This window comes from Orbicella franksi, chromosome 13 (genome assembly GCF_964199315.1).
Source record: "Orbicella franksi chromosome 13, jaOrbFran1.1, whole genome shotgun sequence".
Lineage (NCBI taxonomy): Eukaryota > Metazoa > Cnidaria > Anthozoa > Scleractinia > Merulinidae > Orbicella > Orbicella franksi.
In genome coordinates, this window is record NC_138157.1 from 15,269,053 (window position 1) to 15,294,138 (window position 25,086).

General features: G+C 37.6%; 2 protein-coding genes across 3 annotated transcripts in view; both read left to right on the plus strand.

Annotated features, from left to right (window-relative positions):
- Positions 1 to 168: 168 nt before the first annotated feature.
- LOC145465212 (putative 4-hydroxy-4-methyl-2-oxoglutarate aldolase) lies at positions 169 to 3,552 on the plus strand. The gene is made up of 2 exons (XM_081448989.1): positions 169 to 591; positions 2,457 to 3,552. Exons 1-2 carry the CDS (start codon positions 184 to 186, stop codon positions 2,775 to 2,777), a joined length of 729 nt encoding a protein of 242 aa, XP_081305115.1. The 5' UTR covers positions 169 to 183; the 3' UTR covers positions 2,778 to 3,552.
- A 937-nt stretch (positions 3,553 to 4,489) lies between these two features.
- Positions 4,490 to 25,086, plus strand: part of LOC145465191 (uncharacterized) — a 33,290-nt gene continuing 12,693 nt past the window's right edge. Inside the window, exons 1-27 of one of the 2 annotated variants that reach the window (XM_081448960.1) lie at positions 4,490 to 5,412; positions 5,537 to 5,634; positions 8,731 to 8,784; positions 13,849 to 13,908; positions 14,744 to 14,865; positions 15,246 to 15,364; positions 15,567 to 15,637; positions 15,915 to 15,988; positions 16,323 to 16,398; positions 17,069 to 17,157; positions 17,669 to 17,763; positions 17,970 to 18,056; positions 18,216 to 18,276; positions 18,891 to 18,933; positions 19,591 to 19,668; positions 19,835 to 19,911; positions 20,124 to 20,163; positions 20,305 to 20,375; positions 21,522 to 21,591; positions 22,122 to 22,203; positions 22,292 to 22,382; positions 23,110 to 23,164; positions 23,257 to 23,360; positions 23,617 to 23,685; positions 24,052 to 24,120; positions 24,220 to 24,304; positions 24,936 to 25,037. In XM_081448960.1, the coding sequence (XP_081305086.1) occupies positions 5,373 to 5,412; positions 5,537 to 5,634; positions 8,731 to 8,784; positions 13,849 to 13,908; positions 14,744 to 14,865; positions 15,246 to 15,364; positions 15,567 to 15,637; positions 15,915 to 15,988; positions 16,323 to 16,398; positions 17,069 to 17,157; positions 17,669 to 17,763; positions 17,970 to 18,056; positions 18,216 to 18,276; positions 18,891 to 18,933; positions 19,591 to 19,668; positions 19,835 to 19,911; positions 20,124 to 20,163; positions 20,305 to 20,375; positions 21,522 to 21,591; positions 22,122 to 22,203; positions 22,292 to 22,382; positions 23,110 to 23,164; positions 23,257 to 23,360; positions 23,617 to 23,685; positions 24,052 to 24,120; positions 24,220 to 24,304; positions 24,936 to 25,037 (2,082 nt within the window). In that variant the 5' untranslated portion in view covers positions 4,490 to 5,372. The remainder of the gene's footprint in view (positions 5,413 to 5,536; positions 5,635 to 8,730; positions 8,785 to 13,848; positions 13,909 to 14,743; positions 14,866 to 15,245; positions 15,365 to 15,566; positions 15,638 to 15,914; positions 15,989 to 16,322; positions 16,399 to 17,068; positions 17,158 to 17,668; positions 17,764 to 17,969; positions 18,057 to 18,215; positions 18,277 to 18,890; positions 18,934 to 19,590; positions 19,669 to 19,834; positions 19,912 to 20,123; positions 20,164 to 20,304; positions 20,376 to 21,521; positions 21,592 to 22,121; positions 22,204 to 22,291; positions 22,383 to 23,109; positions 23,165 to 23,256; positions 23,361 to 23,616; positions 23,686 to 24,051; positions 24,121 to 24,219; positions 24,305 to 24,935; positions 25,038 to 25,086) is intronic. The other variant, XM_081448959.1, reaches the window with a different exon arrangement.

Consider the following 25,086-nt stretch of genomic DNA (forward strand, 5'->3'; position numbering starts at 1 on the left):
TATTTCCGGGGTTCCTTCTTTGAGGCCTAAATCCTGGATTAATCTCTTTACGATGTTGTTAAATGACTTAATCTTTATCACAATGGTTACAAAGAAACCAAAGCCACACGTAAACTGGGCTTTAACAAGATACAGAGGAGCCCCAACAAACAAAACAAATTAAGAACTATCTCATGCCGCAAAATGGGGCATTTCTTTCAGACGACGTTCTCGCGCAACCCTCCTGGGAAGACCTGGGAACGAGTAATTGAACTTTATGTCACCAGTCTACCTCGACCACTGGAAGTACAAATGGCTTTTCACGCTCGACGCGTGGCAAAGTGCGTCGGAGTGAACTTCGACCAAGTCGCTCAAGGAGGTACTGTTCTTTGTCTTCTTGCGACATTTCGACGTCCTTTCTGTTTTAATAGTGGTACAATGAACTTAGCTGATTTGAGCGACGCTTACAGCGACACATTGCAATACGTCCAGCCAAATCTCTTTCGGAATTATGGAGGAAAGTCGAAATTTGGGGGAGTGATATCAACTGTAAAGTGCCACGAGGACAATTTGCTTGTCAAGCAAACTCTGAACGAGCCAGGGAACAAACGGGTAAGAACAAAGGGTTCTTAAAAACATTCTCGAAACCATTCTCGAAAGTCATGCAGACCCGACTGCCTCTCGGGTGTGCATAACTTTCGAGAATTCTCCCAACCCCACGAGTGTTTAGATGACGCTATTTAACACTGTATGTAAACACGGAAAAAAGTCCTCTTGCTGTTATAAAATATTTCTCAAAACAGGGGGTTACATACTCTCATCCGCCAACGAAAGCGCGCGTATTACCTTAAATATCTTATAACAGTTTATAGATGTTACGTTACAACGGTAGGAACCTCTTCTTGGACTCTTGACCTCAAGGCCGGCGGTGTAAGTTTAAAGTTCTGCTACAAAAGGAACACTTTTACTTAAACACTCGCTGTATCTTTTCTCCAGTTCATAAACCTTCACTTAACCTCAGAGTGCCCGCTACAAAAGCACATTGAGCTTTTCCTTTTTGTCATGGGTATTGACTATAGAATCTAATGACATTGTAGAATTATTCAGATCATTAGATCATGAGTCAGCATGCCACTTTTCACAGAAAAAAAATAAACAACTGGTTTTGCCCCATGGCAAGTTCACCCACACTGAGTTTGCCCCCACTATAAAATTTCTATTTTGGGTTCGTCCCCACCTTTATCAAGTTTGCCCCCAACTTTTCGATGCAGCAATAGAGAAAAATTTTAGTCTCTTTGTGTTGATGATTACATGTGCATAGCATTTACATTGTCCCAAATGAACTGCGTTTAAAACTTTTTTATTAAACATTTACATAGTTGATATTGAGTTATTAAACATTTTCGAAGATGAAGAACCATTTCAGTCTATGAATGTTTGACAAGCTTAGTTGATGATTGTTGGCTTGTTGCAGTCGGCGCATAGCAACAAAGTCAAACAAAACCCACTGATCAATCGGTAGACCTTGATAGATGAATGACGCTTAAAAGAATGAACTGTGTTAAAACTTCTTATTGAACTACATTTAAAACGTTTTATTGCAGCAAGTATGAATAAAAGTTAGCTCAAGGTCTCATGTTCAAAGTGTGAGTTGGCTTCATTCGCAAGTCTTAGTAAGTCGAGTCAGCGGCTGGCCAATTACGTTACATGCTTGACTTGAACATGCTAATTAATGTCCATTCACATTTCAAGAATTCAAGTTTGAAAAGAATTCAAGATTGAATTTAAGAATTCAAGATCGAACGAATACTGACGTGAGAGTGAACACGATCTCACTGGGGGCAAACTCAATAAGGCTTGAGGTGAACTCAATCAGGTTGAGTCGATGTGGGGGCGAACTTGCCATGGGGCGAAACTGGCAGCTACTGTACCTCACATTTCATACTCAAAAAAGAGCTAAATCATAGCTCACAAAAATAAATTATAACGGTGAATTGCCTCACCCCGGAAAAAGAGGTTAGACTGCCTGAATACACATAGGTGAAGAAGTTGCCTCTATGGCACAAAATTGTAGTTAGACTGCTATTATTAATTTTTGGAGGACTTGTGCATCGCACAGGGGTTTCATTAATTGAATTAAATGTTTTTTGTGGAGGGCAACTGGTTGTCACATGGACAAAACCTATTTGAATTGAACTTCTTTGTAAGAAAAACATTTCTCTACTGTAGATGGTCAAACAAGGCGGGCAAAATCATCCTCACAGCCAGTCAGTCCGGCACTTAATGAAACCTCTGATTGCATGAAGTGAAAAGGACATACCAGTTATGATGATTATACTTTAGAGCAAATTTTATCATGTTGCATAATATTATTTAACTAGCCAGATTTTCTGCTAGTCAGGTTTTGGTGCAATATATTTTTCAAAGTTTTGGCTGCCTTATTACAATTCATTGATTCATCTTTCTTGTTTTGCTAGGTCCTAGTTGTTGATGCTGGAGGTTCATTAAGATGTGGCATGTTTGGGGACATGCTTGCTGGACTTGTAATCAAGAACAATTGGGCAGGAGTTGTGATGTACGGCTGTATACGAGACTCGGAAGAAATTGGAAAGATGGATGTAGGTGTAAAAGCCATAGGAACAATGCCATTGAAATCTGTGAAGAAAGGTCTCGGAGAAAGAGACATTGCAGTGCGATTTGGAGGGGTGATGTTTACGCCCGGTCACTATGTTTACTCAGATCTTGATGGTATCATTGTATCACCTAAACAACTAACACTTGATGCTCCAAAGTTGTAATTGATGTCTTTTGAATGTTACAAAATGTAACTGTGTTCTTAGTATATTCCAAATAACTAGCTCAAGGTCAATTTATTGATAGATTAAAACAATTTGTAAACTTTGCCAAGATGGATTTTAGGTGCTTTTTTGAATTCGTTTTGTACCAATGCAGACATCCAAGCCATCGTCATCCATTCAGCTTACTGCATTCAACACAACGCAACACAATGAAACGAAAAAATAAATAGATAAATAAATAAAATAAAACGAATTGAAACATTTTGTAAAACAAGCTCTTTGTTGGCCATTGCACATTATTTGAACCGAGGGAAATGAAATAAACTTAGGTTAATGTTTTTGAATGTTCTTGAAGGAAAATAAGTGCAAGATGGTGGCCAGTTTATTTGGTGATAATTTTTAATGATGTTTAAATCAGTTAAGAGATATTTTTGGTGCATAAGTGAAGCTAATGTCAATTAAAATATTATGTTTGTTTACTCTGTTTTGGTAGCTAGCCTCATTGCTGAAGAATGACTTATTTGATTAAGGGTTGAGAACTATTGGGCAGACAGGGATCATTTTTGTGCCTTCCTTGATTTTACTGCCTGCACGTATCCAACATCTTCTATCTCTTTAATTGTAGATAGTGAGTAACCCAGCAGTGTGCAGCTGTTAACACAGTCATGGCAGCCACTACTCCATTGCATTTTTGATGGCTGTGAAATAGGTTGAGATAAAGTTTTGAATCAATGACTAGTAGATCTATGCTAATAAAACAATTAGATTGTGAAAAGTGAACTGATCAACATGACATGACCGTGGGACAAAGAAAAAATCTGAGTCCCTGACGGGAATTGAACCCAACCCTCCTTAACACCAGGTGGGCGCTCTATCCACTGAGCTACAAATACTTGTGGAGAGCAAGGTCATTTAACTGAGTTCATATTAATTATTCATTATAATTATCCATTATTCATAACAATTAGATTATTGGCTCTTGATTTCTATGCGTGATACATGCAGTAGACTTGGTTGTGCTGAACTTGGGGGGTTTGTCCACGAGTGACCTTTAACTCTTGTCATTTTCTTTGTCCAATAAAGAGCTTAGGCTGATTTTGATCAATAAATAATCACTTGAGAACTTCTCTACAACTAGGAGGAGGGCAGGGAGACTGAACATTCCACTTTAGTACCCTTCAGGTTCTGGCTGAAACCCTCTGTTGGAGGGGTATGAATATTTTCTGGAACAACATAATCTGATTCACCTGCCTTTTTTGCAGTCTCCACCTTGCATTGTGCAGCTTTTTTTACTGCAAAATGCTAGAAACAACCATAAGCATGATGTTGCAAAGCATTTCCTTTTTTCTTCAAGTCCTTCTCTCAACACCTGGTTCCTTTTCTTCCTGCCATCCCCCATTGAATGAAAGGTAATAAACATTTGATATTGTCTATTTTAGCAAATTTGATTCTGTGGCCACACCTAACCCTCACTGGCCATGTTAGGACTTAGGGATATCTTACAGTTTATATAATTTAAGCAGATTTGCAAAGAAAATAGGTCTGGTCTGAGATTTAATTCTTGTTACTAGAGGCTCCCATTGTTTTGCATTGTGGGGTTCCAGAAAATATCCATACTCTCCCACGGAAGGGATTGGAATTTCCTGGGGGATGGTGGGGGGTTCTATGTGACCAAAAATTTAAAGAAATGTATGAAGCTAGATTAACTTTAATTTCCAGAGGGGTGGGGGAGGTATGGATATTCTCTGGAACTACATATTTGGAGAGCATCAAAATGGGACATGCCATTTCCAAGGTTTCAATTGACTTTAGCTCAAATCTGATCCAATCTAGCCAACCTGTTACCTGTACAATGTCTTTAAGTCCCCCAGAAAGGTGAGTTATTCATAACATTGATGGCTAAGTATTGTGGAATAAAGAATAAAATTAAGAGGGGTCCGAATGGGGTAAAATGGGAACTGGCATTTGCCTACTTTTTCACTGGGAAAATGGGGTTTGGGTCTCTGGAACTGGGAAACAAAGTAACATTATAAATAACGACTGGACAAAAAATAGCCTGGGAAATGTGGATGTGGGCAAACGTTGGGCTGGGAAATGAATTCTTTTTTCCTCTGCCCACTTTTAGGAATGGAACGGGGAAGCCAGGTCGGGGGGATACTCAGGATTTCAAGAGACGGGGATTACAGTGATGGGGTAAATATCAAACTCCCCCTCCCAGAAAAAAAAAAAAAAAACACCTAAGGCTGCCAGCCAAAGGGAAAATGTTAAAAAGTGTATGTCTTAGAATTACAGCGATGTGTAGCCTTTGTCTTTTCTACAGGGTGCCTTTGCGAAAATTTGCATTTTTTTCTATCAAAACAAAAACAAGACGAGAATGACGCGTCGCCCATGTTTCCTCGCTGCTTTTCCCTACCCCACCCCGCCCAGTGACTTGGTACACACCTAATATGGCAATCACTCGCTCGTCTGGTGAATGAACAGGAAGGAAAGCATGATGAATGTGTGACAGGAAGGTTTCGGATTTTTGGAGCGACGTTTGCTATACCAAGACAACCTCCATCCGTGAAATTAGCAGCGAATTTGGTCGAAGAAACCATGACGGATGATTCAGGGGAGATAGAGCCGGCTCTCTTGGGTAATAACTGTCTTTAGAACGCGTGTTTTTCTCACACATGCAAAATCTTGACTTCCGTCAGGAACCCAGTGGCATTATCAATGTTTTCACGTTTCTTAGTTTTGCCTCTCGATCATATCCACAGAAAGTGTGCAGTTGGCTATTAGAAGGAATATAGAATTGGCTTTTGTCAAGAAAGCGAAAGTTGAATTCAAAGGTGACCGGTCAGAGGCTCGAATCTTGGTGAGTAGTTATCCAACTAGTTTAATTTGTGTTTGCCCACAACACATTGAAAGGGTCGTAGCGATATCGATAGGCGAAAAAATAAAGACTCAAGCAGGGCTTGAATTTAAAACAACTGTCTTATACTGCTATGCGTTTGTGGTAGATTTATTTTTTCTCGAATCATAGATTATCCTTGAGTGCTGTAGTCTCTAAGGCCTAAGCATGATTTGCCAAGTCAAAACATTCCTGCACTTGCAATTGTTCTTTCAAACAAACCGCGCCGTGGGTAGGTTCTGTATGGTTTCCTTAGCGCCTGTCGGGACAGGAAAATAACAGAAAAACTCCTAAATTAAAACAGCGAGTCATCACAAACTGTGTCTCTATTCAAGCTAAAGCGATACCTTGCTGTTTCGAAAGTGTCTAGATTTGTCAGACAAGATTATCGCCGACATGATGTCTCGCGCAAGTTCTAGGTCAGCGCTTATGATCTTGCTGAGCTAACAATATTACGAGTGCTTGGTTTGGGTGTGTGTGAATTATTTACTCTCGTTCAAGAAGCTCTACCTTCGGGATGAAATTTCAATATTTTAAAATTGCTACCTTCGCTCGCTTTTGTTGTCACTTGTTTTGATAACTTCCACTTTATTCCGATGTTTTTGGCATAATATTTTGGTTCTGTTTTTATTTGATTTACGAACAATCAACAAATTAGCCCATGATTAAAAATAGTGTGAAAGTGTGGATCGAAATTGTACATACTGTATGTATTGTAAAACTACATAATATGTGTACACAGCTAGTAAATACTTGAAGACAGAAATTAAATCTAATTTTGTGCAAAAATTTCAATCGAAAGCGTTTTGTATGCGCTCATAGGTCTGCTCTTTCCAGTTTACATTATACTTGTCTCAGTAATATTACAGGCCTCAATGCTTTATTGAATATCTATTTTTGAATGTATTATTTTCCTCTAGAAAATTACAAAATAATAATAATAATAGCAAAATGATAATTGACAAAAGTTAAAATGAGACCTGAAACTAACTGTAAGATTGATTGATGTTAAAATCATTTGATCTTTTTTTTTTTTAAAATATCAATTAATTTTACAGTTGTTTTAGGCCTCGTTTTAACTTTTGTCAGTTTTATGATTTGAAATGCTACTGAATGACAATATTCAGTGATTAATAACAATAGCAATGACAACTGCACAATATGAGATTCTTGCTCAGCCTTTGTCCATTCAAACTTTGAATTTGCTGGCACATATTTGACACCTTGCATACAGTTGTGACTAGACATAACTGACAGTTACTTGTATTTTTAATCATTTTATTGCACTCAGAACATGATTCTCTTGTCCAGTACATTTAAAATTTAATTGAAAATATTGTGCAAATATGGGTAACATCTAATTAATGTGCAATATTGAGATATTTTTTACATATATCTGACCCTCTTGTTATCTTTGTACTAATTCCGTTGTCTAGCATGCCCCTAAATGTTTTCTTAATTAAGTCTGAGGTTTGCACTTAAATGGTATTAACCAAGTGCGAGGATCATGCTGGGATAATATTGTCCTGTGATCTTCACAGTACACATTAGGGGCAGCAAGGTTGGTACAGAAAAAAGGCTGACATTCTCTTACTGTAGCACTACTCCAACCAAGCCTGGTTACTAACTAAAGTTATTTATTGTAAACATGACTAAAAAATTTCGGGAAAAAATCCCACAGTCATAGACTGGAATGACGTTGTAAATGTTAAGCTGGCAATTCTGATTGAGAGCCAACTTTGCACCTACTCGCTTAAAGAAAGGCAAGAGAAAACAAAAAATAAAGATTTATGTGGTAGTTCAGTTCTTTAATTCTTAAAGTATAAAATTACAAGAAAACTTTGAAGATTGAATGGTCAACACACATACACTGTACATTGCCCAGATAATCAGATGTAGATGGAGAATTTTGGAACAGCCCTAGAATAATTTGATTGGTTGATTTTTTCTTGGCCCTCTGGACTAGCTTAGTCTTTTAGTAAGGTACAATGTATGACAAAGACCCAGGCTACCAAGTTTTTTGACCATTTTGATTTAAGTAGCCCAAGCATAAAGCATCAGATAGATCCACAAAATGTCAGAGGTCAGTACCGACTGAGGAGACACTTGGCTAGCTAATGAAATAAAAAGACATGCTGTGAACTTGCCCTGCCGGCTTTTCTTCCTTCTGTGATTTCTTCATTTTTTACCCAAAATAAAGGGGGGGGGGGGGTGTGTGGGCCCCCCTAGATCCACCACTGAATACATGTAAATTGTTCTGGAAAAAATAAAAACATAAATTTCTAGTTTAAAAGCGGAAAGCAGACTATACATGTACTAGGGAATACATAATGTACATGTAAGACCTATGGGGCCATTCACAGTGCTTATATGTTATAGTTATTTGAAAGTCTTCTTATAATGCATAATGTTCCTGCTATTAAATTGGTGTAAAACTGTGGATTCGTTAAAGAACCATGCTACAGCTGTACATGAATTTTTAATTGAAAGGACAAAAGGAAAGTTTGCAGGTGATATACAGCTGCATCTCCAGTTCTGCTCTGCTTGCCATGCTTGAAATCATGTTTTGTTTGCATGCATTCTACAGTTCCTTTAAGATCTCTGTTCAACTGATGTTGATCATGCTGCATGCAGCTTATTTTGTATTTATATGTAACATCTCGTGTATAAAAACAAGAGGTAGGGTTGACCAGAGTTAATGAGGCAAGTAATGCTTGTCACATTCTGGTAGCATGCATAATTCATTATTTTAAGTTATTCAATCTGTTTTAACATGCAGTTTGGTGTTAACTCACATTTACCTTTTCTCCCATCTTTTGTTTTTTTTAAATCAGTTGGTTTGATAATTTTTGTACAGTAGACCTACTGTGACATAATTTTCTTTTCAAAAAAACCTTCAGATGCAGGTGCTGTTAATGTTTCAAAATAAATTAAGGCTTCAAAGACAGTGGCTTTAATTTGTTTGCAAAATTACCTGCTGTTTGTTATGTGCCATTGTATAGTTTTCTTTGTTTGTGTAATAGTTGAGACATGTTTTTAAAACAATGGTTTTTACTTCAGGCCCTTTCTACCCACCGACTTTATGTACTTACGAGCTCCAAGAATGGCTGCAAGGTATGCACCTGGAATAATTAGTACATAATATATCTTGTTGTCCAAGTCTGTTTTAGTTTGAGCAGACTAAGATGTACCGTACATCTGAACCAAACTAGCATGGCACATTGTAAATGTGAATTTTGTTAATTATTAATTATAATTAATTTTAAAACATCCAAAAAGCTACTGAAAATGGCAATTGCCTGGAAGCAATAAAAAATGTGTGAAGCGGTCTAGATTTTAAGCAAATTACACCTGTCCACAGCTTTAATAAATCCAAGGCTGTCATAAGTTTGAGTCGCCTGTGTCCTTGATCTTCACAGCCGTGACAGTCTTGTTACTTTGCGTATGAATTACATCAACAACTAGAAAGTTCACCTGCGGCATCAAGGATCCGTCAAGCATACTCAGCTATAAATATATCTTATTAGATGTTTTGGTGTGTAATGTCACTGTAAATTTTTACGAGTTGTGCCGTATTTTGACGAGCCCATAGGTTGAGTCAAAATACAAACAACGAGGAAAAATGTAAAGCAATACTACACACCAAAGCATCTAATAAGAGATTTATTATCCAATTGCTGTAGTCAATAAATTTATTAGTGAAATAGGGAGAGTGTGACAGTTTTGTGTGCACGTGCCAACCTGTTTGACAAACAGGTTTTCTACTGTACAAATAACTGTACAATATCGCTGTGTATTTGTACTGTTATTTGGACAGTATTGGCTGCAGTTGGATAATGACAGGTGTTATATGGGTAATGACCCTCAATGACAGCCCTGAAATCAGGTTGTGTGATTTAATTCATGGTCACCTAGGGTGCTTACTATTTAGCCAGAAAATCTAGAAAATGTTAGTGGAAGGTCATTTGGAACATTAATTTCCCAGAAAATCCATTCAGTAACTCCAGAGGTAGTCCTTTCTTTCTGTTCATAACAAAATGGCAGAAATATCATTCCTTACCTTTTGCTGAATTCCCCAGTTTCTAGTCTCTTATTGACGGTGAAACATAATGGGAAATCAAATTTTAAATGGTAAGCACCATCTTGCGTGGTTGGTTTTCTGATTTTGGAAAAACCTCAAGTTTGTAAACCATTCTTCAATGGACATGCATGCCAATGAGTTCGACTCTCTTGCAAAACAAACAAACAAACAAACAAACATTGCTGTTTAAGGTGGCTGAACACAGTTTTGATACCTGTGTTTCATTCACCTTTTTCTCCAAAACCCTTGATCTCTTGGTCGCCAAAAGTGGCAGCAAGCAAGTTAACAACACAAACTCTGGGGTTTTTTTTATGGTTAAGCTGACGTATGTGCCGTTACCATGGCAGCATGAATAAATATGAACAGGCCTTTAAAATCGGTTTTGTTTATTTGTAGAAAATCTAGTCTTTCGATTTTCTTTATAATTTGCATGTAACAAGCTTGTAACGATTGTCACAAGTTAACACCATTTTGCTAATAATTTAACAGAGATCTTAATTTATCCCTTGTTGAAGGTTCATTGGAATATCTAGAATTTCCTTTGTTAAAGTTCAATTGAAAGGCCGCGTGCAAGAACGTCCCCTAGATTTTTCGGCCATTTTTGAAAGTGCTTAAAACTAGCTGAATTTTGGCATGTGGGCTTCGTTTCACCTGAGAAACATTGCTCTGAAGTTTTTTTCACTGGGTTGCTTTTCGTTCTCGAGAAATAACGTATGCAAAAAAGGTACACAGGTTGGAAAAACCGAGTGGTTTATTGCATACGCAATATCTCGAGAACGAAGCGAACTTTAGCGCGAAAACTATGGGACATTGCTTAACATACCTGAATGAAACTGCATGCGAAATTTGGAGCGTTTTCGACAAAGTTCACCTTTGATTAAAATACCTGACGCCCTTTTCCCGCTGAGTCCTTCAAATAAACGAAGCCGGGCCTTTGTTATGATAAACAGAGCCGATCCTTTGTTATAATAGCCAAGCCAAGCCTTTGTTATAAGTCAAAGTCTCGCCTTGGTTTATTATAACAAAGGATCCGCCTGCCGAGACCGCAAGGACTTTGATTTTACTTAGAAACCAGCAAAATGTCAATTTCACACAGCTTATATAAGCTCAAATTTGTTGATTTCAGGTCAAAAGTGCTTAAAATGTTGACTCATGTTAACGCGCGATGGCAAGGATGTTGATTTCTCTTAGAAAGCAGCAAAATGTCAATTTTACGCAACGTAAAAGCTCAAAAATGTTGATTTTAGGTCAAAAAAGGTTTAAATGTTGATTTCATGTTAACCCGTGACGGTAGGTATGTTGATTTCACTTAGAAAACAGCAAAATGTTAATTTTACGCAGCGTATAAACTCAAAAATGTTGATTTCAGGTCTAAATAGGTAAAAATGCTGATTTCACGTTAACGCGTAACGGCAAGGATGTTGATTTCACTTAGAAAACAGCAAAATGTTAATTTCACGCAACGTATAAGCTCAAAAATGTTGATTTCAGGTCTAAATAGGTAAAAATGCTGATTTCACGTTAACGTGTGACGGCAAGGATGTTGATTTCACTTAGAAAACAGTAAAATGTTAATTTCACGCAGCGTATAAGCTCAAAAATGTTGATTTCAGGTCTAAATAGGTAAAAATGCTGATTTCACGTTAACGCGTGACGGCAAGGATGTTGATTTCACTTAGGAAACAGCAAAATGTTGATTTCACGCTGCGTATAAGCTCAAAAATGTTGATTTCAGGTCTAAATAAGTAAAACTGCTGATTTCATGTTAACGCGTGACGGCAAGGATGTTGATTTCACTTAGGAAACAGCAAAATGTTGATTTCACGCTGCGTATAAGCTCAAAAATGTTGATTTCAGGTCTAAATAGGTAAAAATGCTGATTTCACGTTAACGCGTGACGGCAAGGATGTTGATTTCACTTAGGAAACAGCAAAATGTTGATTTCACGCTGCGTATAAGCTCAAAAATGTTGATTTCAGGTCTAAATAGGTAAAAATGCTGATTTCACGTTAACGCGTGACGGCAAGGATGTTGATTTCACTTAGGAAACAGCAAAATGTTAATTTCACGTAGCGTATAAGCTCAAAAATGTTGATTTCAGGTCTAAATAGGTAAAAATGCTGATTTCACGTTAACGCGTGACGGCAAGGATGTTGATTTCACTTAGAAAACAGCAAAATGTTAATTTCACGCAACTTATAAGCTAAAAATTGTTAATTTCAGGTCTAAACAGGTAAAAATGTTGATTTCACGTAATGCGTGACGGAAGGGATGTTGATTTCACTTAGAAAACAGCAAAATGTTAATTTCACGCAACATATAAGCTCAAAAATGTTGATTTCAGGTTTAAATAGGTAAAATATGGCGGCCGGAAAATAGTGTTAACATCTGGAACTTACTTTGGTTATCTGGGACAATGATTATCTGCACTGAACAAATAAACATCAAATAAGCACTTTTCTAAATACAGCAACGTCTTAAATGGCTAAAAATCACGAGATAAATACATATTTTTAGACAAACGCGATCGTAGCTTTATGTCACGCACCGCCTAACAGATTAACAAATTAACCCGTCTGCGCAACGTACGGGTCTCCATACATCTGCATGTCCGCTGATCCCAGAAGTTCAAAACACTACAAATCATGCCGATATGAAATAAAATCAACGCAACCTGGATCACAGATCTATGTTACAATCGATCGCTACTTGTTGGCCATTATTACCTTTAAATGAAAAAAGCTGAAACAATCTAGTTACCAGTTCGAGAAATGCGAGCAGAACGTGATCGCAATGCATGCCGGGAAGGCTCTTTACACCTCGTGCGCGGGAAAACATGGCGGTTGATACAAGACAAACTTTATAAGTCAAAAACCAGTTCTCGCTTTCCAAACTTTGACACTAGCAACGCTTGGCAAATGGGCCACAACTCACGAGAGGGTATTTTTCTTGGGCAAGAACTGCTCTTGGACTTTGCTGCCTGGCTCGATCTGACTTTGAACGCCGATAACACGATTACGGTATATCAGCTACCTTCGAAGTTTCAGAACACATTTTGATTCTTTAAAACGTGCTGATGACTTACGGGTTTATCGAGGCTTTATGATGCCTCTCAACCACCAGGCAGGCACACAAGGTACTTTAACAACTATGCTTAAGATACTAGTTGACAGAGTTCTAATGCGGCACATCTCTTTTTCGTTCCATGGTACTTCGTTTGCCGCTCGATCGATTCATGTGTTGTGTTTACGTCACAATAACCGATGTAAACAATCTGTTCCCAGATTTCCGCTCTATATACTATTTTCCTTTGACTTTAAGACAGCTAAGATTCAGTGGAATACACTATAAACAGTCTGCCTGTTTGCTGTTCAACAAAATAATAAGGTTTCTTTTGTTTTTTGTTCAACAAAAGATCTCCAAAAGATGCCGCTTGGAAAACTGAGCTTTTTGCATACGTTATTTCTCGAGAACGAAGAGCGCCCCAGCCAAAAAAAATCCAGAGCAATGTTTCTGAGGTACAACGAAGCCTACATGCCAAAATTCAGCTATTTTTGAACACTTTCAAAATGGCCAAAAAATCTAGGGGACGTTCTTGCACGCGGCCTTTCAATTATTTTCAATACTCCAGTTACATATTTCCTAAAGTATTTTTGTACAAAATTCTAATGAGCGGTTCTCGAGAAATAGGTGTATTTCTGAGAGTTCAATTTTTCATTCAATTGCATTTTTTTGACTTACTACGCATGCGCTGCATTTAACTGGGTTCTTTTGGTAACGAAGAAAAAGCTGAGAATTGCTGGGTTCTTTGCATCGTTACCTTTTCTAACATATCTTTGTAATAAAAGACTAAAGCCATCAATACACTGCATTCAGTTCTAGAGGAAAGTAACACAGAGATAGTGGGAGTGTTGAGTAAATTAAATGATCACTCTATTGATGGCATGTTTGTTTTTTGCAATACTTGTGCGCACGCTGAATTGCATCAGCAACAGCACGCGCAAAAACTGTGCTCGGCCACCTTAACAAGGGCGTACTCAATGAGCTTTACTTGCATAAATCTTAATAACATTTGGTTGCTTAATTTTCTCTTTTAGGTTGATTTTAGCATGCATGTTTTGGAAATACAGAAAATAGAGAGTAGTAAACCTCTTCTGGTATGTTTTACTAGTCTGCAATTTACATGCACTAAAATTGGTATTTTACTAATCCTTGTTTTACGAGTCAATGTTTTACTAAATGTAACTTAAAATTAAATCTGTGTTTTGCTAACCCAGTCTAGTACATGTACAGTCCAGTCTATGAAATACAGTATGCCTATATCAAGTCTAAATCATGTACATATATAATTATATAGATCTACAGATACAATGTACAATATTATTATGGCCAAAAGTATCTTGGGACCCTTTACCTTTTTCTTTCTTTGTCTTGATTCCTGAACACAATGTTGATGTTGATCCATCTTAGTTTATCTTAGGCCCAGGACTCCAACATTATTTTTAGGGGAGGGGATGTCAGGAAAAATGAACATGTTGTTATTTGTTACTAGATGGTATTTTTTCTAAAATTGTCCTGAAAACATTTGCCCACTACATGCACAATTTTACACCGTTCAAGTTCATGTTGGATATACATACATGTACATGTACATTATCAGGGGTTTCATTAACATTTCCAGCCAGAGGGCAACTGGTTTTCACAGGCAGGCAAAACTATTATAACTGAACTTCTTTATAGGAAAAAAACTTTCTGCTGGATGGTCAAACTAGGCAGGCAAAATCGTCCTCACAGCCAGTCAATTTGTCTGGTGCCTGGCCGTTAATGAAACACCTGCATCATTATGTACATTATTACATGCCCTCACTTGTACCCTTTCACTATTAGAGGAATTACAAGGACGTGTAGTTACATTTTGTATTGTACACATCCATGCAAGCTCTTTAGTATTGAGAAATTGATTGAGTGACATAGTTTTTCCTTTTGTTGTAGTTAACTCTACTATGTGGAGAAAAGTCCCATTATTTCCAGGCTCTTCAACCAAAGGATTGTACAGAGATTATTGCCCATATCTTAGCTTCTCTTAAATCCAACTTTCCATCTGGAAATCCAGAGTGAGTATAATCCTGGACATGTACCATGTATGCTGCACACCTGTAACATATAGCATAGGGTCAACATGCAGTCAATTGTTCCAATGTCAACAGACAAATGTACTGTTTAGTGCTGGCAGGGTTTAATACATGTACAAGGCATTGCATGTGTATGTACATACATGTACATGACCTGGGCTTCATTTGAGTGTAGCTGTACTTTACTGGGTTCTGGAAACCAATTCAAGTCAAGAACGTTCAGCATTAAATGTAATTAGTCAGTTGAGTGCCTGGTTAATTGACCAGTCAGAGCTTTGTACCAACTGAAAGATATCATGAATGATTGCAAACTTCAGTGACGATTACATGTACTCATTACAATTGTCGTTTTGCAATCTTAGTCGTCTTCTCAGAGTGGTCTATGGACCACCAGAGGAAAGTGATGCACGACAAGCACAGGTCACAACACTTGTCAATAACCTGCGAAATACGGGAGGAGAAGTAGAGTCTGGGCCTTGTGGTGAGTGTCAGCGGCTTTACTCAAATTTAGCAGGATCTTTTCTGATAGTGCATTTATTGGAAATGTATCATTCTTCTCTTTACTTGTATATCACTACTGTATGTGTTGTTTTTCTTCCTGCAGGCCACGTCCACAGCATCAAACTAGATTATGTTAATTATTTTGTTTTTACCAATAGCATTCTTACTGTTTTGTTTATTAGGTGGATTTTCCAAAGTATATGTTTCCATGTGTGATTTTTATGGACAGCCACATTTGGAAGAAGTTGTTTGGGTATGTACTTGTTATCAAAGTGAACTGTGTGTAATATTCAGAAGGTCAGATGGTCTTTTTGTGTGGCAAAAAGACATATACAGGAAACAGCTGTTGAGTGTACATGTTCTTGGTACTTGACTGAGTGAATGTACAGTACACTGTATCTGGAGGAAAATCTTAGCTATAAGACATTATGAGAGGCACCTACAAGCTGCATGGCCTTGCCACAGTGCATTGGAAAGGTGGAGAATCTAACACTTATTTTTCTTTCTCTTTCTGTGAACTTTATCTTCAGGATATTGACACAATCTATTTATCACTCAATACAAAAGAGTTAAACATTCAAGACTTTGACCACCTGGAACACAAGTAAGACTGTTTTTTTTTTTTTTTTTTTGCGACAGGGTAGCAGGGGTTTTCAGTGTTGCACAGAATTTCTCATCGAGTTCTTAGCTGGAGAAGCAAATGTTAAATAAAGATATGTCAAACTTAAAAACTTTTAATTAGAGACATTACCTGTAGTTCTTGCAAAAGCAATACTGTGCTTTAATTGAGAAAGAAATGTCAAGTCACATCTTATATGGCTAGCCAATTTACATGAATGTGTTCTGCCCCTTTCTTTGTTGCTGAAATTCTGCTGCAAGATGCACAGCCAGCCAGTTGATAGACCATTCATGCCATGCATATGATCTTGATCTTTCAGGGACTTGGTTCCACTTATTTCAACGCTGGAGTACAATGACTGGTTTACTAAGCTGACATGTGACTCATTTCGACTGGTACTGTATGTAGCATAGCCAGGGAATTTGTGTGACCAAAATCTATAGTGTGACTGTACATCCATAACTCGATAAACACTTGGGAGTTTGGAGAGCACTCAAGAAGCTGCTGACAGTAAAGTTGCTATTGGCTATGCTTTGAGCAACTCTAATATGCTTCTCTCATGCTCTTGTGGAGTTTGGATTGCACTCTCCAAGCTAGAATTGCTCTTAACTTTCCTGTGTACATCTATATGTGTAACTTGATAGACACTAGTCAAGCGTGAACTTAATACATGTAATTATTCTAATTTACAAACTGCATGGCTAAAAGTAAACATCACTTACTTCTGAGTAGTATAACAGTTAGTGAGGGAGCATAGTATGTGCATATTCAGTAAGTTGTATATCATACTGTACATGTACTAGTCTTAATACCATGATCTAAACAATCCTATAGGCCTGAGCTAATATACCGTTGTTTTCGTTAGGCTATAAAGCAGAAATTACATGTAAAAAGGTACAAATAAGATGTTGAACCCTGTAAAAGAAAGTGAACTTACTTACATGTAGCTTAGCTGTGGACAGGGAACAATTTTTGCTGGAAATAATGGCAAGGATCATGTCTTAGGTCGGCTATATTCAGTAGTAAATAAAATAGTTGTTGATACATTTATTTTTATTACCAAAGGGATCTGAAGTGTGTGATGCAATTGTCAGAATTATGGTAAAGTCATCCACAATAGAAGAATTAGTCCTTGATAGTGCCAGTTTTGGCAGGTAAAAAATATAATCTATTTTTTTCTTAAATTAGTATTTTAACAGCAAATTCAGACCAGTTTCATGACACATAAACAGTGCCCATGCTTGTTGAAGGCCAGATAAAGCAACATACAATAATGTTCCTCCTTTGGCAAGCAAAATTTAATGTTGATCACATTTTATTTTTCCTCTGGAGCTTGAGCTGGCTCAGACCGCAAAAGTTAAATACAAGTAGGACATTTTATTATTAATAAGTGCTTACGTGTAGTGTTTCCATAGAGCAGTTTTCAATTGAGTTTCATTAAACCAGCTGACATGAAAGTGCAGGAATAAGCATGTGCAAACGAGTCACACTTTTGTTTGGTTTTACTTTTGATTGGATGAAAAAGATACATGTGTAACTTTTTTTGAAACCAATTGTAGCATAGTCGTGCAGAACCAATAACATTTTGACACTCGAGTGAAAGCTGCTCTAAATGTATAAGCAGAAATTACGGGTACAATCATTTTCTTGAAATTTTGATTCCAGGGAATATTGTCAGAAGCTGGCATTGGCTCTTACATCAAACCCCAAAACATCTTTGCATTCCTTGAATTTAAATGGTAACTCCATCGAGGACAGAGGTGGGTGATTCTGGTTTAATTTGTGGATGGTGTTCTGTAAATGCTGGCATTTTGTTTTACTTTATTAGAGATATGAAGTGAAATGAAGGTAAACCTGTTTAGTGCCTGGGTTATCAGCTGTGACTTAAGTGTTGCACTCTTTCTTTTTTTTTTTCTGGTGGTTTAGTTGTTAATTGTTTAATTCTCTCATTATTTTTGCTTGTAAGGTTCAGTGCATTTGTCTGGTGTCTTCAGTAAGCTTCCTCAGGGTTTGGTGTGTCTCTGTCTTGCTGACAATGGAATTACATCCAAAGGTAGCAGTAATAGACAGTTTTATTAATTTTGTGAGTGTTGTTGTAATCTGTTCATTTCCATGTGTACTGTGCTTGACCTGATACTTGCTTTTCTGTAGAATAAGATACAATATTCTTAATGACTCATTCTAAACGCATTTTTGTGTGTGTGTTTCATAGGAGCAAGCTCACTGGGTCTGGCATTAAAAAGCAACAAGTATAATGAAAGCTCCCTGCAGAGGTAAGCATTTCTTACTTACTGTAAATCCTCGAATTAGCAGACCCAGGGTGCTTATTTCAAATTTAGGAGAAAATGGAGGGCGCTTATTTGAAGGGGGTGCTTAGTTGAGAAGGCGCTTAATCAAGGGTGGGGGGGAGGGGGGGGCACCTATTTAATTTTTCCCAAATCGTGGCCTGACATATCATTTTTTAATATGTCATCTGCGCACAAACAACAGCATATTAAGCTGTTTATCAACATAAAAAGCTGATCCTAAAATTTTATTTTCAGCACCATTAGTACTTGTAATTTTTTTTTCCAAACTTAACATGTTCACAAACCGAAACAATGTACAAATCTAATACTACACCACCAAAACTATATATCCTTTGCTGTTTCATTACTCGTCCACAAAATGGGGGGAGGGGAGGGGGTGCCTATTTAAGAGGGTGGGGTGCTTATTTTAAATTTGGATGCCTATTTGAAGGGGGCATTTATTCGAGGGAGGCGCTAATTCAACGATTTATGGTACATGAAAATGGTCATTACTAATTATCTAGTTCAAAAGCTGTTCAAATATCTTAGGATAATGATGAGAAGGGTCATTTATTTACAATTGTCAATTTTTCTTTCAGACTGGACCTTAGCAAGAATCCTTTTAAAGGAGATGGAATTGCTGTAAGTTATTTCCAGGTGTAAACTTGGAAAAACTTCTGATGATAGTCTCAGTTAAAGTCAAAAAATAATCTGAGCAGGGGAAAATATACCCCAGAACCTACTTTTAAAGATTATGTTGTGGGGTTTTTGTGACTACAAAACACTGACCCTCCTAGTTTTTGCAAACTCTCATCATCTCTGAAGAAAAGCTCTGGACAGAACGATTGTCAAAACAGCGAGAAGGAAACAGCACATGAGAATTTCTGCACTGTGTCCCAACTAACTGAACACGTGGAAGAGGCTAAGTAGGCATAGACATTTCTCATAATTATGAGAATGAATGTTTGCAGTGCTTTGTGCTGAACAAAATACTAAAGACAACTGTTTTGCAGTCTTTTGTGGAGAGGGTTTGCTGTTGGAGACTGTACATGTCCATGTATATAGCTACATCATGTATATTTAAAGTGCATCCTGTTGAAAAAAAAAAAAAGATTCATCAAGGTCCTGTTGTTGATTGACATCCATTTACTGAACATCCAAGTCTTCATTTAGGGTTACTATTAATGTGTTTGTTTGTTATGCTGGTGCCAGCTGTTATTGATGGTGAAACCGCATAAAGTCACAAACATCTGATTTGTATTTTCGTAGACCTTAAGTAGAAAGTGCTATTTTTCTTAGGGTCTGTGTGATTTCTTGTCAAAGCCAAACATGCTGACCCACCTGGATCTCTCAGCAACTGAATGTCCACTTGACCTGGTAACAATTAGTATTTACAATCGTTACTTAATAATTCATTATCTGAGTGGCATACATGTAAATTTTTTAAGGAGACTCATAATTTGTTTAATTTTGAGTAACACGATACCTGCATTGATTCAGTCAGACTTGTTTTGCCTACTGTGGAATATGTTATTTCTCTTAGTTATTTGGTGCTCTTATTCGAGGCTGTGCTCAGCAGTTAGCATCTATCCACCTTGCTGGAAACAGTTTTACCACAAAGTAAGAAGACCATGCATTTTATTTGTGCATGTTTATTTTTAATGTGATATGCAAAGTACACTTAAACAAAATACATGCACTGTATGTTAATTTCTGTGATAGTCCCGGAGTACATTTTGATGCTCAATTGGCAGTTACGTCTCCATATTAGTACTTGATGATATATAGCACATAAGACTTTTAATTGATGAAATTATGTTTGTCTTGTACAGGAAAACTAAAGATGCGATTGTCCCACCTTCATTCAAACAGGTGAGATCAGTGTGATATTGTAAAGTACACACTTCACCTATGCTTTTGGTCATTCATACTGATACATTTTTACGTTATACATGATCCATTTTGTAGTCATTGGAACTTTGTTTAGTGATAAACTTTTTCTTTCTTCCCTAGTTTTTTAGCAGTTCCCAAGCTCTTAAATTTTTAGATGTATCAGACTGTAAGTTACATGCTGATGCGGTCAGGTGAGTAAATTTATCTTTCCTCTCTATAAAACAGTCTTTTCATTAGGTGTTGTTGGATCTTGTGGGCTTTTTCGTGACACAAAAATGTTTTTGTGCTGTAATAGTGGTGGGTGTGGTGTGGCAGTAGTAGTATGTGTTGCAGGGTGGTGGTGGCTGTGTTGCAGTGGTGTGACCATCGTGACGGTAAATTGTAATTATTGTGACCAGCCTGTTCGTTGTGGTGAATGTTGTTGTAGTTGTATCCGGTGGCTGCTTGGCCTGGTATTAGGGTGTTTCTGAGAGGGATGGTCATAGTAACTGCACAGGCATCCCAAACTCACGATTCGAGGAATCGGTCAAACATATGTACGCGTAACGTGTGGGACGTAACCACCTAAAGTGTGCAGTGTTGTGTTACACGTTGGACCGTTGAGAATTTGAGCAACATTATTATTATTTTTTTTTTTTCAATAACATTTTATTTCGTTGAGCGTTTTTATCTTCCGTTATTTTAAACTCCATACAATGCCTTTTAGAGCGCTCAAATTCTTAACAGCCGAAAGTGTAACACAACACCGCACACTTTAGGTGGTCACGTCCCACTTGATGCGCGTACATAAATCATTAATATTTGACCGATTCCTCGAATCGTGGGTTTGGGACGCCTGTGATCGCTGTTTTGGGTTCACAGCCAGTGGTGGTGATGTGTAGGTGTTGTTGCCATTCGGACTGTTGAAGGGATTGTGAATGTTCTTGAGTGTGGTGTGATGTTGTAGGTGTTGTAGCTAGCCATTGGTCGTGGTTGTAGGCAATGTGTTGTGGTGATTATTGTCACTGTTATTCTGCTGAACTGAACGTTTCTGGTTGTTTGAGCAAGGGGTTAGTTTTTATTGCACTTTTAGAAGTAAGCGTCGTTTAAAAACTGCAACGTAAACCACGACGATTGGTCCCCGCTAATTCGAACTCGGTTATTTCAAATTCCCCGTTATTTCCAACTCACAACCATTTCCTTTGGATTTGTCCTGCCTTCAATTACCATCTGCTAAAATATTTCGAAATCTCCCGCTATTTCGAACTATTTTTCGTATTCCCGGCGAGGTCAAAAATTGTAGAAGGGTTCAACTTTATTTTTGTATGTTTGTTTGTTTGTTTATTTGTTTTATTTAGAGCAATCCTCGAAGGATTACGTGAAAATAGCGTTCTCACTGATGTTGAACTTAACATCAGCAACAATGAGGTGAGTCTGGCTGTGAAAATGTGACGGAAGCTGAAATGAGTGATGCTGACTGATAAAAAAAATTGTTTGCATTTACGCTTGCTTGCACTTTGAAGTACCATTAAACTCATTTCAATATTGATGGAACTCCTAGTTATACTTTGTGGTAGAGTCCTACAATACCTGAATGTGATCCAGGGAACTCGGCCTGTGTGAAGAAAATAAAGGCATAAAGCTTCACAGGGAAATAGATTTCTGTGATAAACTGAATTAACTTAAGACAATAAAACCATAGAGGAGAATTCAAGGTCGTGCAAATTGTTGCAAAATCAGTGATTGCATTGATTCGTGTTCGATTGTTTCCCACCATTTTGTAAAGGGAGTAAAGAGTTATGACAATTGTGTTTGTATGGGACTCTGATACCAAATAATTCTTGCACTATACTAACTGTGGAGTTGTTTACATGTAGCCGAACCTTTGGTGGCGACATAAACATGTTGGCCAATTTGAATGAGAATTCCACTGAATACAAATTTGAATAACATTGCAGCTTAGAAGTCAAGGAGCCAAAGCTATTGCTGAAAATATATCCAGCCTGAAGTGTGTGAGCAGACTAAATATTAGTGATAACGGTGAGTGGTATTAGATTTGTATCTTATTTGGCAGGAAACTCCTCAGATCTTTTTCCAATAAACGAAAATGTTGCTTCTCTGGTTTCAGGATTTGAAATGGACTTGATCAGAATACTTGAAAAGATGTCCTCAAACAAAGCGTTGAAGTATTTGAACCTTGGACAGAACACGAGACAGCGGTAAGGTTTCTGAACCCACCAACAATGTACTTGAAGCATGTTAGTTTCTTACTTTAGGACTCGTCCACACTACGCCGGAGAAATTTGAAAACTTTTTTTTCACCCTGAAAACTCATCAAATGATTTCCGTCTACACTACACCAGAGAAGTTTAAAAACGCAACAATCATCGGTCAGTTTGGAAAACTTTGGCAGGGAAATCACATTGTTTTCGAAAAGCTCCGTTTTCAAAATGTTTCCCGTCTTTCTCCGGTGTAGTGTGGACGGAAATCATTTGATGAGTTTTCAGGGTGAAAATAAATCGCAAAACCGGCGTTTTCAAATTCCTCTGGTTTGAAGAGCGTTTTCGAAAAGCTTTGTTTTCGTGACGGATCAGTGTAGACGGTAGGATTATTCGCAGAAATATAGCTGCGTTTTCAAATTTCTCCGGCGCATTGTTGACGGTTCCTTAGACTCAATTTTGAAATGGACACCTATATTGGCTGACTGATGTAATGTTACCCTCAAGTTTAAGAGCATTCACGTCAAAACTGTTTTGCTACAGTGCCATTCTTTTGGTGAAGTTGTTTTTTTTCAGTGGACTTTGACTCCGATTTTGGAGGAAATAATAATTTTTGTCGGAATCTCGCAGCCGGTGTACGTTACACTGGTTGCTGTTCTCGGTTTAAATCTAATCAGTAGTTTTTGATAGTCACACATGTAATCGTTAACTTGGCTATTCTTTGTAGGAGTTCGTCTGCAGTTATGGAAGCGTTAGTTCAGCTAATATCCGAAGAAAACTCGGTACGTAAAGTCAAAACGATGAAATCACTTTATCTGTAAAATAATCTGCTTTTTGTGGCGTTTAATGTGATTCCCCTTTTTCTTTATTTTAGCACATCGAATCCATCTCTTTAGCTGAATCCAAACTGAAACAGGACATTATCCCGCTCTTAGATGCTCTCGGGACAAACGAAACGTTGAAAGAACTTGACATCAGGTAAAACTCTCAGCTGGTTCACCAAGCGTTGTATCTTGGCCTGTCCTTTTTCGTTAACAAGATCAACAAGTAGTGATTTACTAACCTTAGAACTAGTAACTACAATTGTAGCTACCCCTTAGAGGGATACTTTGCTGAAGGAAAAATGTATAAAATGAGAATTTTCTTGTTCTTGTTAACTCTATGCATGAGCTTTGTTATTATGTGGAGCACTTTTCTTTACGGTATAATGGTGGACTCTACTTGATTTTTTCAGCGGAAATCAAATGGGCGACGAAGGAGCCCGCATTCTGGCCAAGGCTCTTCAAATCAACACGAAACTCAGGTGAGGAATGCTCATACTCGATCGTCTGTTGAGTCGTAGAATTGTGAGTTACCTGTCTACACTTGTCAACATGACAAATAGAGAAGACACAACAAAAGGCAGGAGTAGATAAACAGACAGTATCTGTTTGTTTAATATACAGTTGTCGCCTCTATAAGAGTGTGAAATTCAAAATTGTCAATTAAACAACGACATAAAAAAAGGCACCACTTGGAAAAAAAAAACCGTGTCGTAGCTTTCCTTTGAATGGTCACAAACTAACGCTTTGAACTAACAATCGACATGGATTTACTCTATACAGCTTTGAGTTACTGTTAGTGATAACCACTCAAAGAGGATAACATGAGAAAACTTTGAAATATTTAGGACTCTAGACTGGGACAAGAACGGAACAACTTACAGAGGATTTGGAGACATCGCAGCAGCTCTGGAGTGGTGAGCTTTACTCTTGTGACATTTTGTGTCTTGTAATCGTGTGTATATCTGACTGTTTATCATAATTCTAACGTTCAAGGCTGTCTTTGTTTCTTGTAGTAACCATACGCTGCTGTCCATGCCAATGCCCCTACACGATGCTGCACAGTCGCTTAAACCACAAACAGAGCAGCACCTGAGAAAGGTTAGTGTTAAGTTGTCAGCTTCTCTTAAATGCTTCTGTGGTTTTTATTGTAATAAAATTGTAATAAATCCAGTATGAAACCAACACTGAACAAACAGTGTGATTCAAATCGCGTTAAATTATTTGTTTAGGTCAGTTCTTTAAAAGCTTGTTAGTATTGTTTTATTGTCTTGTAGTTTTAGGTCCCTTTTTATCTTCGTAATTATTTTTATCACTTATCTTACATATTTCATTGCATTCTACCGTTCGTGACATTTTAAACTCTTTTCTACTGTTAAAAACGTATTGATGCTACTTATAAATTTTTTTACTCGCACTTGAAAATGACCTCGGAGAGGTCGAAACGTCGTGACTTTTTATCGCTAGTTTTTATTCCAAAATTCCAAAATTCCAAAATTCCAGTATACAGTGTAGTATTTCCTCCTCCTTTGTAGTGGAGGTCTGACTGCATGCTCACAACATGATTGATTTTGCTCACTTGCTTTTGCTTTTGTTTATTTTGTAAGAGAGTAAAAAGCTGCAAGGTAAATTGAAAGATAGTGGGGTGCCCAAACATTCAAACGGCATTTCAAAACCTTTACATCTAATTTGTCCTTAATATTATTGGATGACGTTTAGTGCTTTACTATAGATCGAACAGTTGTTACTCAGGAATCAATCGCCTCACAAAGTGGTTACAGAACAGGCGTACAGATTGCAACAGGGTTTGCTACTCACATCCACACAGCAACAGGTACGAGTGAAACTATTTCTTTGCACTTTCATATCATTGTAGTCGCGAG